Source organism: Sparus aurata, chromosome 2 (genome assembly GCF_900880675.1).
Source record: "Sparus aurata chromosome 2, fSpaAur1.1, whole genome shotgun sequence".
NCBI classification, from domain to species: domain Eukaryota; kingdom Metazoa; phylum Chordata; class Actinopteri; order Spariformes; family Sparidae; genus Sparus; species Sparus aurata.
In genome coordinates, this window is record NC_044188.1 from 29,176,915 (window position 1) to 29,198,150 (window position 21,236).

General features: G+C 40.6%; 1 protein-coding gene across 10 annotated transcripts in view; it reads right to left on the bottom strand.

Annotated features, from left to right (window-relative positions):
• clcn2b (chloride channel, voltage-sensitive 2b) overlaps positions 1–21,236 on the bottom strand; it is a 184,915-nt gene that overhangs the window by 85,589 nt on the left and 78,090 nt on the right. For 5 of the 10 annotated variants that reach the window (XM_030396161.1, XM_030396146.1, XM_030396167.1 and 2 more), the window contains 7 exons: positions 13,845–13,976; positions 10,843–10,971; positions 9,784–9,917; positions 7,992–8,069; positions 2,600–2,678; positions 1,320–1,445; positions 1,038–1,122 (listed from right to left, as the gene is read on the bottom strand). In XM_030396161.1, coding sequence (XP_030252021.1) covers positions 1,038–1,122; positions 1,320–1,445; positions 2,600–2,678; positions 7,992–8,069; positions 9,784–9,917; positions 10,843–10,971; positions 13,845–13,976 — 763 coding nt within the window. Of the gene's footprint in view, positions 1–1,037; positions 1,123–1,319; positions 1,446–2,599; positions 2,679–2,971; positions 2,996–3,651; positions 3,667–7,991; positions 8,070–9,783; positions 9,918–10,842; positions 10,972–13,844; positions 13,977–15,570; positions 15,678–21,236 lie in introns of those variants that run through there. The other 5 variants (XM_030396116.1, XM_030396134.1, XM_030396154.1 and 2 more) reach the window with 2 other exon arrangements.

Below are 21,236 nucleotides of genomic sequence, written 5' to 3' on the forward strand. Positions count from 1 at the left end.
TAAACGTGTCCTTTGTAGCATGTAGCACAGAACAAACTCTTTCTGGCCTAGTTAACTGAGACACTGACCGACTTTCCCCGCTTGAGAGCTGTTGGCAGAGGAAGATGGAAACTACAAAAGTGCACAAGAACACAGACACATCAGTGCACATGTACATACTCTCTATTGAGTTAAATGTACTGTATGTGCAAGTCACAGATACAGCAGTGAGTGTTTGTATCTCTGGACAATTCAACCAAAAAATTGCCAAAGGATGGAGAACAAAAGACGAGAGACATAAGAGGAGAGGGGTTTTCTTCTCTTGGGGAGCCTACACAGAGTTGCGCACAGGCATGTACTTTCATCTGAGAGAGTGAGGGGGAGGGAGAGCACCTCTCCCATCTCATCACCAACTTCCTTCCGGGAGACCATGGTCTCATTCACAGCCATGCAGAAGCCCTCAGGCAAAGGCAGGACAAAATAAGAAATGCCTCAGTGCGCTAGCAACTGTTGGAGGCTGAATTATCCATGCTAGGTGACTCACGCAGGCTACCCTGAAGTAACACCTTCACAAGCTACAGTGAGCTCAGCTCCTGAATTATATCTGAATTTGTGCTGCAGTGACAGCAAAATGGGAATACCTGTCAGGACAACCAGATGGACAAAAACAATGAGTCACTGTTTGAATTCACTGGAACTTTCTTTGGACTTTTTTGGAAAATCAAACCTACGTTCATCTTTGTGCCAGTACTTTAAAACAACATCACTTTCTCATAATTATTTATAAAGGGTATGGAAGTTGTTAATATTACTATTGATATCTTTTAGAAAGAGATGGGTCGTCAAAGTGCGATAGTCTCTGTTGATTATTGAGCTGCAGACAATAGCAGATTATGGCAGTTCTTTTTTTTATGGCTTTCATTTATCTGTTCAGATGATTCATGAAACAAACTACTAAAAATGAATGGCGATTAAATTTTTCAATTGATATATTATATTATATTATATTATATTATATTATATTAGATACTATATAACATTTAAAAATTAAGACATACCCAATGACGGCGAAGGCAGGAAGCTCCTGAAGGTCAAAGGGAAAGTCGAGCCGGAAACGGGTTTTAAAAAGGGCTGTGATGGTCTCTGGAGAAAAATAACATACAGCTAGAGTAAGAGCACAGTCTTGAAAACACATCCAAACTGTTAAACGCACGCACGCACGCACGCACGTGCACACACATTTTCTGTCCAGGTGCCTGGTTAAAAAAGTATGCCTCCGGTTCTAAATATATCTGCACTTGCAATCAAAATTCATTTTACTGAACAGAAGTCAGCCTCACCTTCGTCTCTGTTCCAGACAGCCAGCACTCTGAAGATGAAGGCACTGAAGGTAGCAGCAAAGAAACCTCTCCAATAGTTCCGCACCGCAAAGAATGTGGATGTTACTTCAATACTGAACAGCACGCCTGGAACACACACATACACACACATATTGTTTACCATTTAATTGTTTAAATCAATCACCTGGGTCACACATGATTATTAACACAAAAAGACTCACGTTATGTAGTGATAATGGTGTTCTAGCACAAGACATGCCAGGTTTGCATATATGACATTCAAAATATGAATACATCAACAAGTTGTATTGACATTGTGGAAGTGCAGAATCATGTGACAACATCAGCACTCGGACACGTTCATGTGTGTTTTTGATTCAACAGTGATTAATTTTTCAGGCTTTTTCACTCTACCTTCTTGAGAGCCTCTGACTTTTTCAGTCATTTTTATTTTTTAAACCAAATTTAGACAAAAACAGCAGTAAACTAAATGATGTCACCAACAGAAACTTATATTGTGAGACCTGTGCCGTGTTCCAATATCCATACTTCCCGTACTTACTATACTTAGTTTGAGTACTTAGGGAGTTCCGATATCGATCACGGCGAAAAGAAGTGTACTTAAAGGACCCGGATGTTGCCCTCATAACGGCAAAAACGTTGAGTGTGCAACGATGTACACTTTACGCACTCAACGGCCGCCATCTTGTCTACGTAGCGGAAGAAGCGGAGCCAGGCAGAGGCGCTCAGCTCGGATTTTTTTTTTTAAAATAGCTACCGAGACAACAGCGCCTGCAGCGGAGCCATATTACAGGATTGTAGGATTGTAATTGTTAAAAAGTAAAGTCGTAGATATCTTTAGTTTATTGTTCAAAGCAGGATGTTTTTGGCGGGGGACGAGCAGCGGCGGCTATCGCGATCGTAATTTCCGGTAAGTGCACCATGGAGTATTAGATTTGGAACAACACTCACCTGCTGAAATCTGCGTACTTAGTAAGTGCGGATAGTGCACTACGTTTAAGTGTACTCATGGAAGTGTGAATATCGGAACACAGCACTGTACTAGCATGTACTAAGCCGCTAAATTTCAAACGTCAGATGATATTAGGTGTGCAGAAAGGGATATTGCCCTGACTTTACTATACAGTACATCCCCACAGAGTAAGATAAAGATCACTATTTGTTATTGAACAATGTGCAGATGATACTACATACAACACGTATTAAAAATCATACACCTCCAGACTACTGCTACTACAGATTTATCTCTGAGGACTCACCTCCTATGGGGGCAGCAAAACAGCAGCCCACTCCCACAGCACAGGCTGCAGCCAGCATCTCGATGTTTCTTGACTCATTCTGAAATGCACACACACAAGCACAAAGGTTTAGATTCCAGTCAGCAGAAATATCTAACATATGGAGCATGCAATAATTTTACTGACAAATCTGACTGTCACACCATGTGTCAGTTCAGAATGGAGCTAATTATTCACATTAAAAAAAGTCAGTGAAGCTAAGAAAGAAAGAAAGAAAGAAAGAAAGAAAGAAAGAAAGAGGGCGTGGATCATATGTCGAGTGGGACTGACTGCAGGTCAGAGCATCACATTGCACACCTGGACATTTTGTTGACATGCCTTAATTTTACTCACCTGCATTCCTATGAGACTGATTTCCTTCAAGCAGCATGGCAGTGATAAAGAGAGGTTAGTGTGTGTTTGTGTGTGTGTGTGTGTGTGTGTGTGTGTGTGTGCTTTCGCATTTTTCTCCCTTTGACACCCAGTGGCTTATCCTAGACTTACAAACCTACAGTGTGGAACTCTGATTAGCATGCTGCACTTCTGCTTACCCACACACACACACACACATACACACACACACACACACACACACATACAGAGAATGATGGTCACAGTGTAATATAAAGTGGTGGTCTAGAAAGATATTGCAAGTACAGCATACACTGCAAAACATATTAATCTTGAATGAATATTTTTTTAAATGCCAGCAGGCTGGAATATTTCCATTTCTTCACTTTTTGGTGAACATCTTATTAGCGTGCACAAGGACGGAGTAGACCAGACCTGTTAAGACCTGGTATTAACATCTGGCCTGAGTGTTCACAGGTGTGAACAAGATGCATCAATACGCATTTCAGATCTGATCTCTCAGGCCACATAAATGACTGACTTGAGAATGCCTTCATGCTTGTTCTTGCTTTCAGCCCAAAGTTTCCAAAGATACAAACTATATCAGGCTGATGTGTCTGAAATGATGCACAACAAATGTTGAAAATTTTCACTTCATGCCGGGAAGTGTGGAATTGAATTACCTTAGTCCCCGGCTCCTTCAGAAAGTATGGGAATAAGAGACAGACAGTACGTTTACATGCACAGCTTAGTCAGATACAGCTACAGCCATAGTTCGACTATGCTACTCAATCAGACAACTGCAATTGTCCGAGTATACATGCCTGTGAGAAATCGGATTATTGGCCGGAGCATGTCATACCCCGGTACAATAGGTGGCGCTGTACCCATTTCAACTAGTGTTCAAGAAAGATGGTGTAAGTAGAGCGAGACGAAGCTACATCTTTGTACATTTCGTATATGGTGTACATGATAATTACACAAACTAGATGCACTATGGCGCTCTTGCTTGCCGTTATTTCGGAGGAAAGATGCCGCTGCCGCGTCCTTCTACTTCTGGCTCAAGGCCCCGAGAAAGAAATCTCGTGCCTGCGCAGAACGCAAAATCCGATCCAATCTGATAGAACGTATACATGCAGGAGTAATGCGACTATCAATCGAATAATCTAGGTGTTTTAATCCGACTATGAGAAATCAGATCCGGTCCGATTTTAGTCAGACAAAGGTGTATACATGCATCTTAAAAATCTGATCATGGGCGCGCAGGTGGTTGAGTGGTTAAAGCGCATGCCATATACGCAGCCGACCCCGATTCGATTCCGGCCGGAGGTCATTTGCTGCATGTCACATCCCCCTCTCTTTCCCATATTTCCTCTCTGTCTACTGCTTAATAAAGGTGTCTATGCCGAAAAAAAATCTTAAAAAAAAAAAAAAAAAAAAAAAAAAAAAAAATCCGATCATAGTCAGACTAACCCAGTAATTCGGTTTTCTTGAGTGTCATGTAAACGCACTGAGACATAAGGTTCTCATGAACAATGAATAACGCTCACTACACTTTTAAAAAAATAAAGAGAATTTTAGGAAAATTAACCAAATATAGATTTTTGATTTCCATTCATTTTCCCCCAACTTAATGAAGAAAATCTCCAAGTGTTTTAGCACCAAAAGGTACACTTTTGTACCTGACACTCACAGATCTGCTAAAGAAATGGTTTTTCCAATTACAGCTGATACGTGTCAGCCTTTCCAAACAATGGTAGAACGTGGAGTTTTTCGAGTGCAGCAGGCTTTCTAAAAACATGCTGTAACAAAAAAGCTGCTTTTTACAGAGCACAGGCCACATTAGCATACAGTACTTCAAACTCTGAAGAGGATGAGATACTGCTGCAGAGGGACACTACACCGCACGCACGCGCGCACACACACACACACACACACACACACACACACACACACACACACACTTGCACATGGCATTAATATGCAATAAAATGCAGCACAACACTCAAGAGGGAGTGGAGAGCGGGAAATAAAAGGAACATGGGGGCGGGACCCCCTGGAGGGGCATAGAGCCACTGCGGGGTGTGTGTGAATGACCGAGGGGGAAAAATATGGAGTGGAAATAATTTGATTCAATATAATTTATGTAACTAAAAAATAAACAGGAGTTAGTTACTTCCCCAGCATTATTATATATAAACTTTATAGGGTAACCTGTTTGCAGCTTCTGAAGGGGGGTAGGCCAGACAAAATTTGAAAGCAAGAGGGTTACAGATGATGATGATGATTACTGAAGAGAGAGATATATAGGTAGAGAAGCAGAATTAATCTAGGAAGGGTTGTAAACAAATGCCTATCACAACATTTACAGTATGAGTTAAAAGTCATCATAGAGAGTTAACTGTTCTCAATTGGAAGACTGCAAAAAACTCTACCTACCCACCTACAGACGAGCTACAAATGATTAATTTTCCAATTTATGTTCAGCCAAAGTAAAACCTGATCATTTACACAGAAGCTTTTCTCCACATTATCGCCACTGAAAATAATCTGCCTCTCTGTGATATGTCTCACATTTTGAGGAGGTTGAGTGCTTTCTGCTGGAGGGACATTTAGACGATCAGAAGCCACATCTGGCAGGGTGAGAAATATCAGATATTGATGCTTTGGGTCAGTATTCGTCTCAAAGCGGCAGTATTCAACGACATGGGAATGAGACTCAACACTTTACTATCTTTCTCCAGAATCGCCTTCCCTCTACATAACCAAGTACTTATTCTAACCTAGACCATGACCTTTCCCTAAACTTAACCAAGTCCTTTGTGATTTAACCCAACTAAAGCATCACCTTTCCCTAAACTTAACCAAGTCCTTTGTGATTTAACCTAACTAAAGCATAACCATAGCACTGTCAGATCAACAAACAGATTTATTTTTCAGCGGTGGTTTGTAATGGTTTATAAAGGGTTAACAGATAGAGTCTCAGAACACGCTTCCATGTGTTGTTGTAGAGGACCACTCATGGACCGTTTAGACTGTTTACCCTATTCACTTTCAATATTCAATATTTCCTCTGTTCACTCTCTGAACATGGATGGACAGTCCAGCTGGTCCTCCAAATCACCTCTGAATCAAGATATCAGTTTTTTACGAATGCACTTATGCAACAGTTTGTTCCGTTAGTTTAAGGCCACACTGTGGACTCAGTGTGGAGCATCTCTATCTCTCTGTACACCCTTCAAACCCTCCCATCTTCTCCCAACATTTCATCCCCCAAGAGAGCCGCTCACATCTTCAAAAAGATGAGAGTCAAGATTTTCTCTGCCTTCCTGAACAAGCTCCCGGACTCCTATACCAATGGGAAGAGACGTCAGAGAGCTCAAAAAAGGAAGGAAAAAGAGGATGAGATGATGAAGAAGAAAATCATTTTGCTTTTCTCTTCCCCATACTCAATCTGCATCTTTTCTATCCTTCTCTTCCTCTCTGTCCACTGAAAATTTTATCTCGCTGAAAATCTCTCTGGGCAGAGCTGGTTTTGGCGATGAAAAAGATCCAATTTGCTAACAAATAACAGTCTGATTAAATTTTATGAAATGGGTTATTGCTGGTTGTTGACTTTACATGGGATGAAAGAAATGGATTCCTGAGGAAAAAAAACAAAACATATTTTGTCTCTATGCGCACAGCTAATTGTCTGTCTTCAAATGACAGGGAAATAAAGGGGGATTATCGAACAAATGTCTGCCCTTAGACATCAAAAGACCAGACCTAAACAGACAAGTACAGTCAAGAATAACAATAAAGAATTATCAGGCTGCTGCTTTCAACTTTCCCCCCAAAAAATAAACAAGAGAACAAGATAAACAGAGGCATGAACGTGTGCTCTAACAACTTGTAAGTAAAGCCTTTTGAATTAAATCATTGTTGCAAATCTTTTTTTTTCATATCTTACACTTTTTTCAGGCCTTTTCCTCTCTCAATCTCCCCCAAACACATGGAAAGAAAAGTTTTTCCAACCCATGTCCATCCGATCCTCTTGGCCTTTTAAACTACCTGCCTTAGCTGAAGTTTCACTCACAATTTTGCTGTTTCCGTTTTAGAACAGGAAGCCATTTTTAGCCACAAAGCTCTTAAGCTGGTCCCATTTGCCAACTCTGCCAGGACTGGAAGCTCAGAGCCGGTGAGTGTTGGTGTTGTGTGTACAGTGCAGGAACTTAAGCATGCCAGGAGGAGGAGGAGGTTTTTTTAAGGCTGGGACAGGGGAACCCAGCGAGGAATGCTCAGTGGAAGCAGCACCAGAGTAGGCACCCCAACCAAGACCAGGCAAAGGAACTGGGCTTGGCAAGAAAAAAAATTCTTCATACTTTTAAGTTTTAGTGGACAGTTAGCACTATCAATGACACACTACAGAGGTCACCAAACCACATACCAAATATACAAATAAACCTATATACCAAAGTAAATTTCTCAAGTGTCACCAAATGGAAAAAGCTGCAGTATAGCTAGCCTGGTAACGTTTTTTCACTTTCTTGCTAGAGGCAGCGCCAAACAGTACACTTACATTTAACTATGTAAATGTAATGGTAATGTGTTAATAAGCTACAGATCCATCTGTTTATTTTATAGATATTTCAAAATAGTTAGAGTAATATTTGCATGTTTACTACAAAGTGTGATGTAATTTAAAATCCTGTCTTTTTAGGAGAATACTAACTGTCCATGAAAATATTAAAGGAACTACAAACTAGTAGGTGCCTTTCTCAACCCTGAGTGGTGTCTGCAGGTATTCACTTCAGGTATCATATAGCCCCAACAACCTTCAGCAATAAGACAGGGCACTATGCATTTGCATATTGTGCATGCATGATGTATGATGTGTATGTAAACTAAAAAAAAAAAAAAAGCACAAAAGCTGATTTTGCAAGTAAAACCAGTGTCATTAATTAAGCAGTTGGGGTAAATGTAGAAATAGAGTGTTGAGGAGAGGAAGGGCGATGACATTAAAAAGAAGATTAAGACTGACCTCATAGATTCCTCCAAACAGAGACATGAACTTGCTGAGGAGAGCCGCACACAGACTGGCGATGTGTACGAATGGACCCTGACAGGAAAAGGGGAAAACATCAAAAAAGAGGTGCAAAGTAAAAAAAAAAAAAAAAAGAAAGCACTGCAGCTTCCCTTTTGTTGTGCGTTACACACAAACACACATACATACTCTTTGAAAACACATCGATAACCACAAACTCTGCAGTGAATATTAACATTCTGGGGGGGACGCAGTTCAGAGTGGAACTAACAGGATTAAAATTGAGGGAATCACATCCGGAAAGTGATGTGCAAGTTTAAGAAAATCAGAAGCCTGCGCTGAATCCAAACTGGATGTTGCTGCAGTAGGACAAAAAAAAAAGGGCCTGAAGGCTTGTGTGTGTGTGTGTGTGTGTGTGTGTGTGTTTGACAGAGAGAACAACATCTATTTTCCTGTAAGTTATGTCTTCAGGCTAGGCAGTCTTTTGGGGGATGCCATACTTACCTGAAGCCGTTTGTGTGCATCACTGTGTACTGTATAATGTAGTCTAGATAGGGATCTCTTAAAAACACACACACACACACTTCCAGAAGATGTAAACAACATCTGCATGGATAGGTTGGGGATCCTAAAATCTCCAGAAAAACATCTTCCTCCCTCCCTGTGGGTTTAGAAAAGGTCTCCAGTCGACCTGACTCTTTCCTTTCTTATTTCCTTCCATATGTCGTTCCCTTTTTTTCCCCCTTTTCCAGATTTCATACAAATTGCTTTCCACCTGGACCTGAGCACATGGGCCCATCATGTGCCATTTATGAATCACTTTGTAATTCATGCTGCAGGGATGTGGGGAGCTGTAATATAATGGGCTGGAGAGGGTTATGTTTCCCTGGGATGTTCATATATCGTAACATGTTAGCTCTGTATACATATATGCTCTGACCTGAGGCACAATACACCTGCTGTTAAATCTGAGTCTAACAACCTGCTGTACTACCAGTCAGTGTCCCTGCACTTCACTCTGACCTACATGGGCTTTTCATGACTGATAATGATTTGAATTGCAGACAGCTGGTATTCTGTGCCAATACTGACAGTTTATTTTTTTTGGATGTTGTGTAAGCTGGCATTCAAAGCTGATGGCTGCTCAGTGCCGGTCTGGATTCTGTAATTGATCACAAATGAAGACTCAATGCTGTGAATCGCTCAAACTGTGTCACAAACGTAACTGTTGAATGTGGGTCAGCGTTTCAGTTTCACTGGCACTGCTAACAAGAAGAAAACATACTCAAATTTGTCAGCATTACGTGATGGCCCTGCAATGTGTGTCAGTAGCCGAGTCGAGAACAACAGTTGTAACACCAAATGCTGTTTGGAATCCAGTGTAAAACCAGAAGTTAATGGTGAGTTCTTTAAACTTACTCACATAGTTAAGTAAAGTCACATACCTAATTTAAGTTACTTAGGTCACGTAGGTATGTTTGTAACTGAAGTCACACAGTGTAGCTATTTTGACCTAAAGCATAATGTTTTCATAAACCTAACCAAGTAGCTTGGTGGCCTAAACCTAACCAAACTGCAACTGTACAACAAAGGTGTGGTTCACCTGGCAGTGTTACGATGCAACGGTCATGTTGTTTTGGGAACAATCATTCATGTTGTCACTGGAAATCAATCGTTCAGTCATTTCTCTGTGTCCCATCCAGTAGGATAGTTCCATTCAAAACTGTATGCACAACTATGGAAGCATACAGTAGATACAGGCTTTTGTGCATGTTTGTTTGTGTGTTACCTCCTTGCCAAGTGGCATGCCACTGCCAAGAGCGCATGTAAGGCCGATGACTTTGGCCACAAACGTTTTGAAGGTGAGGTATTCTTTCAGCACAACTCCTCTGAGGATGGTCTTCATCTCTGGAATCCCTGAACCTGCAGGGGGAACACATCGGGTGCTTAGGGCACACAATACAACACACTGAGCAACTTTGCTCATAGTATTCATCAAGTACTTATCAATCTTACATCTAAACTTCAGCATTATGGAAAATATGCATGTTCATTACTTGCTTAGAATTACACGAGAAGATGGATATCACCCTGGTGTATGTATAGCAAATATAAAGCTACAACCAACAGCTTAGCATGGCATAAAGAGTGGAAAAAGGCAGGCTTTTTTTTGTCTATAGCTAACAAAATCTGTGTACCGGCACGTCTAAAGCTCAATTATTAACACAATATTTTATTGTTTTTACATGTAAAAGAAAAGCAAAGTGTGGGAAAAGCTGAGGTTTGATGGGTTTATGTGCAGGACTATTGCTTGGCCAGGAGCAGTAACTTCCTGGAGTCACTGCTGGTTGCCTTCCTCCCTCACACCCAGTCCTAACTGCATGCAAGCGTCAGCAATAAAATCAGCCTGACTTCATTGTTTCCAATTGCGGCGTCCTAACTGGCCGCAGCCTAGCGCTATTCATTTCCTCTCTCGCTCGAGTTGGAAAGGGCAGCATGGAAAGGTTGATTTATATAAATGAAATGAGGACTTATCAATACAACTTATTTACACAATACCGTCTTCCTTTGTGACTTCAATGTAAACCAGCTGACTGGAGTGAGATTGCCAGGGCGCTAAAAGTTTTTGATAAGAAAACACACCCTGTCTCTACATGCTCTGTGTGTGTGTGTGTGTGTGTGTGTGTGTGTGTGTGTGTGAAATTATTCCCAAACCAGAAAATGAGATGTCCAATTGTGCCAACATACAAACGCTGCCACCTGCCTCCAACAACCACTCATTACTGTGTGTGTGTGTGTGTGTGTGTGTGTGTGTGTGTGTGTGTGTGTGTGTGTGTGCTGGTCATACCAACAGCCTGCGGTGCGAGAATCTGGGTGAATCCGGCAGAGAAGGTGATGAGGACTACAGGGTAGGTGACCCAGGCCAGGTACTGCAGAAACACGTTACTGTCCAGACCACCGTACATCCACTTCTGTGCTGTGGACACACACAAATACACACACGAAAACAGAAACAGGGAAGACATGTAAACTACAACTGCAACACAAATTCACACAAAATACTCACAGTAAGAACGTGTGTGTGCATGTATGTGTAGATATTAAGTATACTGTACAAAAAACAGCTTTACACATCTAGCAAGAGATACCTTTACAGTTACACTGAATCCGCGCACACACACACACACACACACACACACACACACACAGAGAGGGACAAATGTACATCCCCATACATACATTAGTCATGTTCTGGATCCAATTAAAAGAACACAGCCTGAGAAACCCATTTGAATTAGAGCTGGTCCCTGAAGGTTTCAAATCAGCTCTCACAACTTCCTTCAATCGTTTTTTTCCCCTTCCCCTTCCTGGAACTAAGACTTACTGATGAATACCTTGTTGACATCATCTCCCCCTTCCAGTTTCTTGCATCCACCTTGCAGGTACACGATTTATGCCATCTACCTTATGATCCACCTCAATTCCTTCTTTTTGTCTTCAATATCAAATCTGTTGTGAATGTATCATCTCATTCTATGACTTTTGACCATCATATTTCCAAGCTCATCCAGTCCTGTTTTCTTCAGCTAAGAAACACCTATATACATATATTGCAATTCCCTCTACTTGAGAAACATCCAAGCCCTAAACTGTTTGCATTTGGTTAAAAATGCAGCTACCAGGCTGTTAACTAGAGGTCGCCCTTTTCAGCACTACCCTTGTTCTTGCGTTCCTCCATTGGCTTGCTGAAAGATTCAGAATATACTACAAGATCCCATTGATTTAGCCCAGTCGCCAGGATATAATGTTGGCAGAACCATGTTGAACCACAGATACATCCAAGTTAACATTTCTAAGCTCTTTTTTAATACCCTTTCCATAGACATCATCACAACTTCGAGTTCTTCAGTGACACTTTTACTTATATTTACTACATATTGATTGCAAGATAGAATAAGTAAACAATCTTAGTTTGTGTTGGCTCCTTATCAATGCAACATAATTCAAGTAGGCAGGGTGAGAACAAAGCACAAAGAGAATTAACTAAGCCAATGAAAGGTTTATTAGAAAGAAACCATTAGAAAACCAGTATCTGGCTGACAAAAAAACCCTGAAAAAACTAAAAATCAATCCCTTCTGAATCTGAGCTTCAGAAGGGTCATGCCATGCAGCAACTCCCTCACAAAGATCCAGTGGTGGAAGAAGTATTAAAGTAATATACTCAAGTCAAAGTAGCAATACACATATTAGATAATTTATCATTAGATTATTAATATTGCATCAAATATGTTAATTATTCTATGTACTTTTAGGTAGTTTCATCCAGTGACTCCCAACCTAGGGGTCGGGATTCACAGGATAAATCTGAGGGGTGCAGAGGATATTGATTCTCATAAGGGTCTTCATTTGATTTATCAACTTTTTATATCCTTTTTAAAGGTCACAGGTTGCATTTCTGATCAGCTTGTCATTACAATTCTCAAGACACTCCGACTCCTCAAATCTCGTCCTTTTATCCAGCCCTGTTCCAACTGTAAAACAAAAGGTGATCGCTACTTTGCTGTTTTAGCCCCAACCCTTTGGAATCCCTTTCTCCAATCTAACAGATCTGCTGAATATTTGGACTGTTTAAGCAGGTTGTAAAAATCCATCTTAATAGGAAAGCGTTCTCAAAGATCTCTTCTGCATCCATCCTCAAACCACCCTGTTTTGGTTTGTTTTTGTTTGGTCCGCCTCTCATTGTGATGTGTTCCATGTTGTAACGGAAGCTTTACTTACTTGCTTTCTGCTTCCTCCATCTCTCACCCCAATCCTCCACTCTTCAATCTCCATTTTCTCTTGCAAACACACACTGCTGTCTGCTCTGTGTGCCAACTATCCCTCCTTGAATCTACTCCTTTAAGGACTGTTTTCAGTCACAACACAGTCCAGTCTTTCTCTATTTACAAGCTCCTAGACTAGATCATCTGTAAATACCCCATTAAATTTAACATAAACAATGTTACACAGATGTCTTGATAAAGCCATTAACAGAGTTTTGAGTATCCTCAGGTAAACTAAATAATTAAGAGAAAGCTGCAGCCACTTAATTCTACTCACATCAGATGTCAAGAACTGTCACTAACCCAGTAGGGCAGACGTATTCAACTGATGGACTGAGGGTGAAATGCAGTCCTTTAAGAACCCAAACCCTAACCCGCTTCGCCACAGTTCACAAGATGGTATTTTGTGCCCATTCATGAGTGAGGAAGTGATGAAGTGTCTCTTAAAATACTTAAATTATTAAGGGCGGAAGGTGAAAAACCTTTTTCCATTGTTCAGACTATATACTTTAGGAGCATTTGGAGAAACGCATTTCATGTATAATACATACGACTTGTCCTGTTAAAGACAAATGCCTTTACTGCATGTTCCCACCATTCACCATTGGGGCCAAACATAATACAACCCATTACCCTCACCTTTCCACATATTGTGGGTAAGCTGTATGGTGTACATGTGACTAAAATTGTTAAATATTAAGTGTATCTATGCCTTTATTGTTTTTCTTTGCTGGTTTTATTACATTATCTGCAAAGCATTTTTTTAAGAAACCCATTTCCTCTTAAAGCGTAAGATGCCCCATATATGTTTCTCTCCCTTCCTAATGCCAACCTTTAATCCTTTCCTCCCTATCTGGATCCATCCCAGCTGTGCATCATATCATAAATCCCACCTCCTCCCTTGTTTCTAACAATTTATCCTTTACCCCTGACATTACCTGTCTTTGCCTGCTCCATGTTTGTTGACACTCTTCATGCCCCAACCTGTAGGTATGAAAATAATCCAATACTCCGCTCCCTCCCTCACCTTGTAGACAGATGGCGATGCAGAAGTCCACCACCCAGCTGACCAGGGCCATGAGGAGTCCCAGCAGGATGAGGAAGATCCAGTCCTCCCCGACCCGCGAGATCAGGAACTTCTGACAGCGAACCGTGCAGACTACAGAGATGGCAGGAACACAAACATAACATGTTAGGAACTACAAGCACACATCAAAACTTCATCCCCTAGTAAGTGGCACTGGGCTTTGGAATATGCATTAAATGCATTAACCAATCTTGCTAACACTGGCCAATAGCATCTGCTCTGTCCTCATCCAAAAGCTTTTTGAAAAAATGATGTTAAACATGTTGTCTGCCAAGTAACCCACTCAATCTCAAATACTGTTTGACTTCGTTTGGGTGAGAAGAAGCAGTAACTCCCCACAGGTAAGTCAAGGCAAATAGGAAAATGGTTAAATCTACATTTTCTCCAAAAATGTAATCCGCAGTGTCTGATGCGTGATGCATGAATAAACGGAGACATCGATCTAGATCTAAAGAGCATACACATAGACGCTGACAACATTTGTCAGTGTGTGTGTTTTATTTTACGGTTATTCATTTTCTAATAATTTCCTGGAAGGTTCATTGAAAGAACTTCGTTTGATACCAATTACAAAAAAACGTCAGACTGGTATTTGAGTGATATTTTTCAGTGAAATTTCCTTTAATGTAGTAATTGCCCACAGACATGTGGGACATTTTTTTATGTTCAGCTGACCAGATGTGTCAGCTGAATGATAGAGCGGGTAATAGTGAGAATTTATTGAAAGTGTACCAATTAAATGGGCAATGCATTTGTGCCACAGTCTACTGTCCTTTCTCAGAATGGTACCATACACATTTCAAAGAAATTATAGCAATTATGGGACCTGAACGCTTTGAAGCAAATTCCTTTCGGAGAGGTTGTGGTTTCATAAAATTAGTTACAAGGTTACTTGACTAAAATACTACAAAAAAGATGACAAACAAACATATTCTTCACTTACCTCTAGTTGTATGTATCTATGCAATTATTGCATTTTTTGGTTGTTTTATTTGACCAGGTGTCACACTGTCAATTGGTTTAATCAATGTTTATTACATTTATTAAAATCATATCTTCAATAGAATGTAAAATGTGGACTATTCAGAGTAATTGGAGCAATGTTACTAAGGACACATGATGCTATAATTGTATTCTTTATTGACATTTTCAAGGTTGCAGCACAAACATAATCCATTTATTATGGCTTATTAGTACATTTCCTGTGTTAAACTGAAAATATAGCCATATTCTACAACTTGCCTCTTGAAGGAAATGCATTTTCTTTGCTATCTATCCAAATATCAGTTGCATTAGCAAAAAGTCAAGCAGATTTTCATATTGTTTGATGAAAGCCAGGATGGAAAGCTGCGACCTTTGATGACGACCGTTATATGACCTAGGACCAGCTTTGACGGATGGACTACTGTATGCAGAGGTTATGACAAAACACTTTCATTATGACAGACACTGACAGACTGTTGTCACCTTGTGTTAAGAATATATTACATACATTGTAGTGGGGCAAGAGGAAGCGGACAAAACAGACTACAGCGATCATCGTATATCAAATGCACAACACAAAAGCCAAAGCAAATGGAGGAACTGCGAAGCAAAACACAAAACATGCACATATACTCACTCGAAACGAACAGTTTAGAAGCACAATCAAATCTGCTATACTCACCTGCAAGCAACAGCAAGCTCTTGGCTAATATATTGTTTAACACAGTGCGAGACATGCATACACAGTTACTAATTGTGACTAATCACTGGAACAAAACATTAGTTTGATGGTGACTCATTAAGATGTGCGCACACACACACACACACACACACACACACTCATTTATAAAGCCTCTTGTTCACACCAGATTTCTTTCCTCTCCTCCCTTCTTCCAGGCCTGTCCTCGTTTCCCTTCTCTCCTCTGCAGGGAAGTCAGCGGGGTGCCCCTCACACTAATGACACACACACACACACACACACACACACACACACACACACACACACACACACACACACACACACACACACACACACACACACACACACACACACACACACACACTCTTTTTGTTTCTTGCACCCTGTTTCTCCTCTAATTTCCAGCATAAAGAACCAATGTTTATGTAACACTTTTCTCAATACTATTTATTTCCAGTTATCAAGAATACCCTCCATCCAAAGTTTTTTCTTTAGTCAGTACAACATGATTATGTTTATACCCGCTATCCCAGGTGCTTTTTAGGAATCTTGTTTCTATAGGGCTGTGTCCACACAGTGTTTTTTTGGGGCGGAAAAGTGCTCGCAGAGATGGAAGCATTTGTGTGCTGAGAGAAAAAATGCTGCAAGTGCATCTGATCTCTATGACAACAACACCTTGACAATAGCCACTGTAGGATCGACACTGCACCTTTGTAGTGAAGCTAATTGGAGGCTGAAAACACAACTGAGTTGAACAGAGACATGGTGGGTTTAGCTAGATAAAGCATGTGTGAGCTGACCAGTCAAAATGGACTGGGTAATTGGGAGAGCACTTTAACATGACATGAGCTGAAACAGAGAATCTCAAACAGAGAGGGAACATACTTCAATCAGACTTACAATAATTGAGCAAGTATCCGGTAATGTCATGATGGTTAATGAGTTACCTTTCAGTTCATGTGACTAAATCAAGACATATCATAAAATCCAAATTTTTCAGGTTCTTACAAAATACATGAGATTTCTCATTCTGTTCAGTGCTGAAGCACCTGAGCCAGCGGCGCTAACAGCAACAGAGCAGCTGTGCTAAATATTTGACATGTTGATGCAGTGTGATGGCACAGAGTTATGCAATTAAAGATGGGACTACTGGCGGGGCATTTCAGGCACTTCAGGAGCAGGCTTTTCTGTGGGAGAGAGGAGCTCCTGTTGGTGTGGACTTTAAGCTCTTTTAACGTTCAAGACCTTTTACATACATACCTATATGACACAGCGAAGGAAAGGGAAAAAAACGAAACAAGAAAGCATTACAGGATCTCTCAATTTTTGCTGATTCTGAAGAAAACTTTGTTTTGTGCCATACCACCAGTCTACAGAGCAGCTTCTTTCTCAGGCTGAGACCCTCTCAATGTATCCTCAGCACTCCTCCATGAAAAAAAGATCTAGAGGCCATGTAAAAAGGCCATGTAGGCCAATCAGTACTGAATTGAGACCATTCATAACTATGATAAGTCCCCTGAAGTGTGATAAAAAAACGTCTTGCAGTATAAAAAAAAAAATAGTTTGTTCAACCATAACACAGACCACAACTAAAAGGCAACAAAGTGTCTTCTTTCCTTCGGTGTGTTATAGACGTAGGTTCTTGTGGATGCAAACGGTCTTTAACATTAAAAAGGTCAATGTCTGCACAAACAAAAGCTCCTCTCCCGTACCTTACCTTAAAAAAACCTGCTCCTGAAGTGCCTGAAACGTGTAGTGTTTCCTATAAATCTGTGACTTTGTGACATCACACTATGTTACCATGTCACACATTTGTATAACTTATGCTTAGCAGCTAATTTGGGACCTGAGAATTAATTCAGCACAGCTGCTCTGTTGGTAGCACTGCTAGGTCAGGCATTTGTGAGCTGACCAATCAGAGCAGACTGGGTATTCAGGTGGCAGGGGCTTACAGAGAGCTAAAACAGAGCATTTCTGACAGAGGGGGAATACAGTCCTGCAGCACTGTACAGTACGAGAAAACTGATCTGTTTTTTAAGCACTAAAGCATGTATAACTATCCTGGTAGTAAATCGAAAACAAAATTATGAACTTGAAAAAGAGCAAATATGTCTCCTTTAAAAAACACATTTTGGAACCAAAATCATCCCTTAAACATAAAAACTAAAACATTTTCAAAGTCAAGACCAGACTGACACCTCTGATTGAGTGACAGAGAGAGGGCAGGAGGTGACTGACAACTGCTGCAGGGTTAGAAAGAACAATGCAGATACACACACTTCCACGCCGACACGCACACATTCTCCAATCAACACCTTCAGGAGCCGTCTAACACACATGCTGGCAAAGACAGACACATCCATGAGCGCATCAACATTGATTCGCCTTTGCTTTCTATAGCTCCACAGACAGTTATGTGACAATTCTGAGAAACAGAATTTGTACATGTGTATATTTAGATTTTTTTGTGTGTGTGGGTGTGTGTGTTTTTGTGTGTGTGTGTGTGTGTGCTTGTGCGTCATCTCACCCACGGCCCGTCTGTGTTCTTGGACCCCTTCTGTCATCCAGACACTAGTCAATGTAAATGAGTGTTATTGTGTGTGTTTGTGTCCGAGAGCATGCATGTGTGCAGACCTCTTTTTTGTACTGCTAAACATGGTCTCTGTGTGTGTGTGTGTGTGTCTAGGAGCATGTAACGTAGTTAGCTCTGTCTGTGCCGTTATTGCTTAATAGCTTTTTCTGCAGTGCATTCACACACACACACACACACACACACACACACACACACACACACACACACACACACACACACACACACACACACACACACACACACACACACAGCAGACTGGTTGCTGACTTTATTCTTCGTGGCATGCAATAAGCAGCATGCTAGTTCCCAATCACTCTCATTGCCTTCTGACTCACCCTCTGCACCACTCTCCCCCTTTCATCCCTCCCCTCTCTGATCCAATCATCCCTCGCTCCCTCTCTCCTCCTTTTTCTGCCGCTGCTTCCTGCTAATCACATTCAACCTCTGACTTTACCTCTCATCTTCTCCTCTCCCTCACAGGCCTTATCTGGTGCCCTCCACTCCTCCTTTACACACTTGCTTCTTTCTTTGCACCCTCACCTCTCTCTCCTCGCTCTCTCCGTTCTTCTCATTCTTGGTCGCCCGCCTGCTCACCCTCTCCTCAGCAAGAGACATAATGCCCACACACCTGCTGAGACTAATTTAGGTTGCCTTGGATACACAGCACATCTATTGCCTTGGCCAGGCGTTAAACTGTGTGAATGTGTGCACATGTTGTTGTGTTTATTTTGGTTGGCAAAAACAATTTTAAAGACTATTTTCGGGGTCAAATTTGATATTTAATGCTGATAAATATTTAAAAGGGGCAAAAACACTAAAATTAGAGATAAAGTTGGGCTACTTGCAAGAGACATTAAATATCTTTTTTATTGTGTAGCAGAAATTGTTTTCTTTGAGGATTCTGGAAACTGCTCTCTGCCAGCCTGGATACTGGCTGATAACTGATAACGATTGTTTTTGTTGTTATTTATTCTCCCCTTCTTGTCAAGGAAACAACGAAATTCTCCTTATAAGAGAGTCATTGCGGCCTGTATTAGTGTGAATGAGCACAAGGTCAACCATAATAATGATGCAACAATCTTTCATATAACCCTCTTTCTCATGAAACAAATAATTTCTAAATCTAAGGCCTACTACACAACTGTCTACTCAGTGAGTAGTTTTTCAGCACTTAATCCAGTAAAATAACATTCTGTGAAACAAATTAATGTTAAATATAAATGTAAAAGCACTAAAATGTATTTGAAACCCTGAAGCTGCTGTGTAGCTGCTTGGCCTGTCCGGTAGGTTTTCCTCAAAAAGTTCCTGAAACATGTCATGCCGAGTGTCCCGCCCTCTTGCTCTGGTTGTTTTTATGAATTAATTTGTTGGTTTATTTGATTAAAAACGGATTGCTTTACTCTTTGACTGAAATATAATGGAAATACGTAACAGGCACAAACTGGGGCTAGGCTCCATGGTGGTTTATCGTATGTGTTTCTTGACAGCAGCCAAAGCTGAACATTATTGCTAAAATATGTCTAATGGATCACAATTGTACTGTATTCTTAGGGCTGTCATGATTTCCTTTTTATTTCAAAAATGGAGCTTTCGAGTTCTACCACCAAAATCTCAATGAAGCACCAATTACGCGCTGCTCTCACGGTCGGTGTAGTCAGCTCAGTGAATACAGTTGCAGCTGAGTGTTGCATCATCAACATTCTATTTAGTTGTTACAGTGACTCCAACAGGACAGACTACCTCAAATACAGAAACGCTAGTAAACACAGGACGGTCTGTTACAGTCAACCTTTGCCCTCCAGTGACTCTTCTTTTTCTTATAAGTTTGTTCAACTTGGGGTAATAAGTGACTGTTGTTCCATTCTTTATGGAAATGATTGAATGAAACAAGTGTTGTTTCTTGTTTCATATTTCACAGGATGTAGTCTCTTTTTCTTTTTTTAAAAAAGAATTTAGAACAAATGTAAATGACTTTGAATTTTGAGAATTGTGACAACCCTGCTAGTTTGACTGCTGGATGTTGATGAAAATTCTTCTCCTGACACATGCTGCTTAGAAGATTATATTCCAACAAATTTGACTTAATTTGTAGTAAGAATAGACCTTTTTCAAGAAAGACATTTTGACATGTCACAGCAGGGACAGGGCCTCTGGTAATGAGTCAAACTGCTCCATAGCAATCACCTCAGAGGTACAGCTGAGAAATCTAACATTTTTAAAACAAAGAACAGAATGAGAAAACCCCCACGTCAGAAATTTAATGCTGAAATATAGGATGGGAGGGAAGCAGTGAACACACACACACAAACAGACACGCACGCAAATCACTACCGGTGCAGATTCTCTGCTGCCGCTCTCACATAAACCCCAATTATTCAAATCACCTACTTATTTGTTATGCAAGGTGACAGCTATATATGGGTGTAAAGGGTAAAAGAGCCTGCCATTAATGCCTCAATTTTGCACAGTCATGCCAATGAGGCCTTTCCCCGTTTAGTGTGTATGTGCTCCCACATTCATTATGTGGCTTCATGCGTTAGGGAGTGATTCAATTAGAAATGCCTGGCTGTGTTTGAAACCACCGTGTTAATTAGAGTAGAATTCATATAGATAAGCAAATCTGACCATTCAGCTCTTTCTTCTGCCTTTTAAACACCAATATTAAAAAAGAGAGGCAGGGCCGAGATAGTCTTTATGACACGGCACAGCATGTACTGTGTGAACTGTACAGAACAAGGGGATAAGTGAAAGGTTTCTGAAGGTTGATGGTTGGTGCGTTGTGTCAATATATTTAAATCACTTAAATTACTTTTTTAAGACCCACTATGGGATTCACTTTCTGACTATACACACACAAGCAGTGTTTTTCACGGCCATAAAAATCTGCACTGGATGAAGTTCACTCTTGAAGTCTATAATTACAATGTATAAACTGATGTCAACTTAAAGCTCAGAACACTGTACACATTGTTTAGAGACTCGGATTGTTTTTGCTGCTCTGAAGAAAGTAATATGTGGAAGATAACATTCAGTAGGGTTTTAACTGCATACGTCT